The following is a 5901-nucleotide window of genomic DNA, read 5'->3' as shown; positions in this document are numbered from 1 at the left end:
TTTAATAGGAAGTAATAAAGAAAGAGAGGTTCACATATAAATATACTATCTTGGACATCTTTTATGACTGTTAGCACTCATTAAAGTATGACATGCTAAGAGTTGACATTGGACAAGGAAGACAACATAATGGGTTATGTTTTCTGATATTTGAGATAAATTATATTGTCATGGATCATCCAACATGTTGATCTTGCATTTCCCTCTCTTACTAGCCAATTTCTTCGCACCAAATAGAGATACTACTTGTGCTTCCAAATATCCCTAAACTCAGTTTTGCCATGAGAGTCCACCATATCTACCTATGGATTGAGCAAGATCCTTCAAGTAAGTTGTCATCGGTGCAAATAATAAAAATTCCTCTCTAAATATGTATGACTTATTAGTGCGGAGAGAATAAGATTTATACGATCTTGTGATATGGAAGAAATAAAAGCGACAGACTGCATAATAAAGGTCCATATCACAAGTGGTAATATAAAGTAACGTTATTTTGCATTAAGATTTCGTGCATCCAACCATAAAAGCGCATGACAACCTCTGCTTCCCTCTGCGAAGGGCCAATCTTCTAATTTTATCTTCTACCTTACATAAGAGTCATGGTGATCTTCACATTTCCTTTTTACATTTTATCCTTTGGCAAGCACAATATGTTGAGAAGATGCTGATATATATAGCTAATTGGATGTGAGTCTTCATGAACTATTATTGTTGACATTACCCTTGAGGTAAAACATTGGGAGACAAAACTATAAGCCCCTATCTTCCTCTATGTCCGATTAAAACTTCATACCCATAAATATTGCGTGAGTGTTAGCAATTATGAAAGACTAAAAGATGGTTGAGTATGTGGGATTGCTGAAAAGCTCTTATATTGACTCTTTTCTATATTATGATAAATTGCAATTGCCTCAATGACTGAGATTAGAGTTTGTTGGTTCTAAATGAAGTTTATGATTCATACTTGAAATTGTGATTGAATTGTTACTTTAGCACAAGAGATCATATGACAATATATATATATATATATATATATATATATATATATATATATATATAGGGAAAATGCATCCTACTACCGGGTGTAGCTACACCCATTTTTCATATACTATCATGTGGTAGTATATACTCTACTTTATTATTTTTAGTATGTTCATATACTATATCTAAGATACTCCCAGGTGATTTATATGAAAAAATGGCAAGGGAGCTCATAATTTTATTGTATTTGTGAAATACGTACATATTTATACGTGAAATAAAGTATGCGCAAAATATGATACATACTACCAAAAAAGTAGTATATATACTACCTAAACATTCTTATATACTACATACTACGCGCACATACTCTCCGATATGATAGATACTACATAGAACGTATGAAACAAAAGTGGGAGTAACTACACCCGGTAGTAGGGAAAATTTGTCATATATATATATATATATATATATATATAGTGTTACTATTCTATTCATCACCCAGGGTGCAGAATAAGTTATTCTTCACCCAATGTAATCTTACGATCATTTCATAATTAAATTACGTTTGAAATTCAAATAGTTACATTTCTATTGATTCATTACGTAAAATTTGACATAAAAAAATAAAAATATAGGTCATAAGAGAAGAAAATTTGCAGTTTATTTTACTGTGTATTTTACGTTTATATTTTTTGCGGTGATTATATATTTTTTTACGGTCCCTTTTTGCGTTGGAAATAAGACAAAACTTACAGAACGTAAAATTACGGTGCATTGATGGTAAAATAGAGGGGGGTGAAGAATAACTATTCCTCACCCAGGATGACGAATAGCGTATATATGTTGCTGTTCTAAGAATGATCATGATGCCCTCATATCCATATTTTATTTTTATCGACACCTCTATCTCTAAACATGTGGACATATTTTTCGATTTCGGCTTTCGATTGAGAACAAGCAAGGTCTAAGCCTGGGAAAGTTGATACGTCCATTTTGCATCATGCTTTTATATCGATATTTATTGTATTATGGGCTGTTATTACACATTATGTCACAATATTTATGCATATTCTCTTTTATTTTACAAGGTTTACATAAAAAGGGAGAATGCCGGCAGCTGGGATTCTGGGCTGGAAAAGGAGCAAATATTAGAGACCTATTCTGCACAGCTCCAAAAGTCCTGAAACTTCACAGAAGCCACTACAAGAAATCTGTTAATCCATGACGGAAAAAGTCTGTCACAGGTTAGTACAAAACTGTCAAGGACGCTCGATTATGACGGATTGAAAATCCATCATGTATATCCTGTCATAATTTGACACCACAACTTCCATGACGGATCTTGGCTGTCATGGGTCGGCCCCCAAGCCCATCCAGCCCAAACTAGGCCCGAGCCATTGTGACGGAACAAACGGTCAAGGATTTATGCCACGTAGGATTTTGGACCAACCAATTGGAATGACATGGCTGCCTACGTGGCCACTATTTTCGTCACAAAAATCGTCACGGATTTACACCAAGTAGTCAAACTCATTAGCACATTTCTTTCAACAAATTTTGACTCGATTTTTTTTACCTTCATACTTCACACAAATACTTCCAATTTTGCCCCAAAACCAAGTATTTCTGTGTTATACAATACACAGATCACATAGTATTTACATAGCCATCCGGCCATACCTACAACATAAGAGATTACAAATCCCCCATGTAATGATAATTTACAACATAAATTAATAAATACAACACTAGGCAAGGTTGGAAATCAGCACAATCTAGTTTACATCATCAACACATTTAAATTATTGAGGACGTCATTTAGGTTCTTGCTGGTAGTCCTCCTGATGGCAACAATCATGTCAAAGCAGATTATGATGAGCAGCACCAAGAGCCCACGACCCGATCATACCTAGCATATTTACCACAACATTAGATATTTGTGATATGAATAAACAATACAAAGAGAATTAGAACATACGTAAGAAATGAATTACAAGTTGTCCAAAGTTCTGAAATCTTACTGTGCCTACAAATGAGAATAACAAAGTATCTATGCAAAGAAATGGGTCGGCATAAACTTCAAATATTCATGTGTCAAAAAGTTTACACATGAAAATCAATGTGTAGGCTGCATGTTCATCTTAAAATGCTGACAATAGTAGACAATACTCTACTTGCCAAGTAAACCAGAATTTGTTCATGTTTGTTCAAATTGGCCCATGATTATGTTAGCTCATCAATAGAACGTAGAAAGAGAGAAAGAGACCTTCATCTTCGGCCCTCCTCTCCTGGCATGCCCTTGCAGCTGCTCCATGACATTGTCGTCTTCCTTTCCCTATACACAACCAAACCAGACATTTCCCTCTTCCCTTCCTTTGACACAACCCAACTGGATTAGATGGGAGCAAAGTTCCTGCGCAAATGAAATGAAAAGAACAGAGGTTTTGCTTCAGACTATTGCAGCAAAAAAATTGTGCAAAACTCTAAATCAATACAGAACATAACGATATTGCAGCAAAATTGTCAAAATTATACCAGCTACCAAAACTCACAGGTCTTGCACCAGCAAGATAGCAGAATGTGATGTGCAAGGAACCTACCAGAATTTGCTTTTCCAACATGTTCAAACTGGGAAGAGGAAAAAAAGACAGTGTCGAACAAAGAGAGGAGAGGCGCATCCAGTACGGTAAATAATTTAATCCATTTTCTGAATGCATGCAAGAAAAACAATAGCAACATAATAGCCCTAACTAAGAAAGTTCCAGGTCCAAAAAACATAATATACATATTACTACCGACTCCAGAACCATGGTTCATGAGTTCTAATTTTCACAAAAATCAAACAACCAGTTTCACAAACTGAAGACTGTAATGCTAACTTGCTCAAATTTATTTATCAAAGCTCAATGGAGTGACCGTATTAGAGGTCTGAATGTAACAGCGATTTCTAGCTCGAGAGCATTCTAAAAATCTATTGAGATATGTCCGTATGTGGGAAAGGACTGCCTCTCAACTAAGAAAAATGAGAATCATAAAATTTGTTCAATTTGCATCGCAGGTCTATTATTTGGATTTACATTATGCCTTCTCTATAATGAAAGCTTACAATGGTCCAGTTCATTCATGTCTATGGCAGCTTCAATTACCACTGCAAACATTACCATTTTTAATATTTACCTTAGTTACTGTGAACAACTAAGCTATGTGCGAACTGTTCTAAATAGTAGATGGTTAATCCACTTTATTCTGTTCGTACATGAGCTTTTGACACGCTCAACTCATTGTATATGTCATTAGCCAGATGTTGAAATTACAATTTGTATCTTTGTTCTGACGCTGTACTTGACATCTTTATGTTTTCAAGCAATAATCTATTACACTCGAAAGAAGGAAGTGAAAATGTACAATTCTGTTTGCGACATGTTACTTCTATCTAAGGATTGCATTTACTATTATTTTGGAAGATAATACCAACCAAATATCTAGAGAATGCATCCGTATATGATAATTAAAATGTAAATATTCAGACCAAAATATCATATCAAAGGAGATTGTATCCACATAAACTTGACCGTCGTTAAATCAGAAAGCAATGTAGTACAGGACCACAACTAGAAATATGTTGTGCCACTTTCCAGGTATTGGAAATTTGAAACATGAAAGGCATCGAGGACATGACAGCAACAACAGACATGCAGTACTAAATTCCAAGGATTCGTTTCTGTATAGGAAGGATTAAGGGCGAGTTTGGTTCAAAATAACAGTCAAGCAGCGGCCATTTACATTGATGTACGCATACAAATGGACAACCAAGGAGCGGTTGTTTACATACTAATAGACGCATACAAATGGACAAAGCGGCCGTTTACTCCAAGTGCCATCCATATCCAGACGCATACAAACTGAACAAAACATGGTGCTTATTCATATGTATGTACGCAAAAGATAAGTGTCATTCAGATTTGGGGGTAGAGGAGGGGGGAGAAATCTCACCACGACCACGATGCAAGTGATGCGTACAGCAGGACGCGAATCCATGGGTGTGAGGATGAGCTGGACATGGGTGGACGGGATTCAGGGACGGGGGTGCCTGAGCTGTACCGGCGCGCGTCACTAGAGGTAGAGGACGAGAAGGAGCACCGGCGTTCACCGCTGCCATCATCCAGTGGAACAAGGTCGTCGCGCCTGCGCTCATCCCGAACATGCCGCTGCCACCGGGTGTACCGCGTCAACACATCCTATGGAAGGAGGGCCTCCGCGCGGCCCTGTTCAAGGAGCACCATCCAGCAGGTGGCAGGGGACGGAGAGAATCCACTGGAGCAACGCCGCGATGAAACTCTAGCTACGGAGATGGGTTGAGATTTGAGAGGGAGCTTTAGTGGCCGGGAGATGTGAATCTAACCGTGGGGGTGGGGGGGGGGGGTGAAGAGCGGAGCGAGGGGAAGACAGGGGTGTGCTGCGCGCCGGCCATAGCTGCCGGAAGTAGCCGGAATCGGGCGGTGGCGGCGGCGGCATGGAGTCGGAGGAGTCGCCTGGGAGAGAGATATGGGGCTGGCTGCGTAGGAGGGAAAGAGGAGAGGCAGAGGAGGGTTTAGGGTTAGCATTTTATATGGGGGGCGGTTAGTCGGGCTTTAACGGCCTTGAGCGGGCCTGCGGGGGCTGTAGTAGTCCGTCAATGACAGTTTTCGAAATTGTCATTAGAAATCCGTCATGCATTAACAAGTTTCTTGTAGTGATCTATTTCCAGAATATATAAAAAATACTGAGTGCAAGAAGTTCCACAAGGGGGCACACCCTAGCCACGAGGGCGGGGGGCACGCCCTACCCCCCTGGGCACGCTCCCTGCATAGTGGGCCCCCTGGTGGCCCTCCGATGCCCATCTTCTGCTGTATGGAGTTTTTCGTCGAGGAACAAAAA

The 5901-nt window shown here is 39.0% G+C and overlaps 1 protein-coding gene across 1 annotated transcript; it reads right to left on the bottom strand.

The window, feature by feature from the left end:
* Window positions 1–2556: 2556 nt before the first annotated feature.
* Window positions 2557–5416, bottom strand: LOC123069655 (uncharacterized). Its single transcript, XM_044492601.1, has 3 exons — window positions 4978–5416; window positions 3251–3397; window positions 2557–2893 (listed from the first exon to the last, which is right to left on the bottom strand). The coding sequence occupies exons 1-3, from the start codon at window positions 5186–5188 to the stop codon at window positions 2844–2846; spliced, it is 408 nt and encodes a 135-aa protein (XP_044348536.1). The 5' UTR covers window positions 5189–5416; the 3' UTR covers window positions 2557–2843.
* Window positions 5417–5901: the final 485 nt, after the last annotated feature.

The sequence above is a fragment of the Triticum aestivum genome, chromosome 1A (genome assembly GCF_018294505.1).
Source record: "Triticum aestivum cultivar Chinese Spring chromosome 1A, IWGSC CS RefSeq v2.1, whole genome shotgun sequence".
NCBI classification, from domain to species: Eukaryota; Viridiplantae; Streptophyta; class Magnoliopsida; order Poales; family Poaceae; genus Triticum; species Triticum aestivum.
This window is presented reverse-complemented; position numbering and strand designations above follow the sequence as displayed.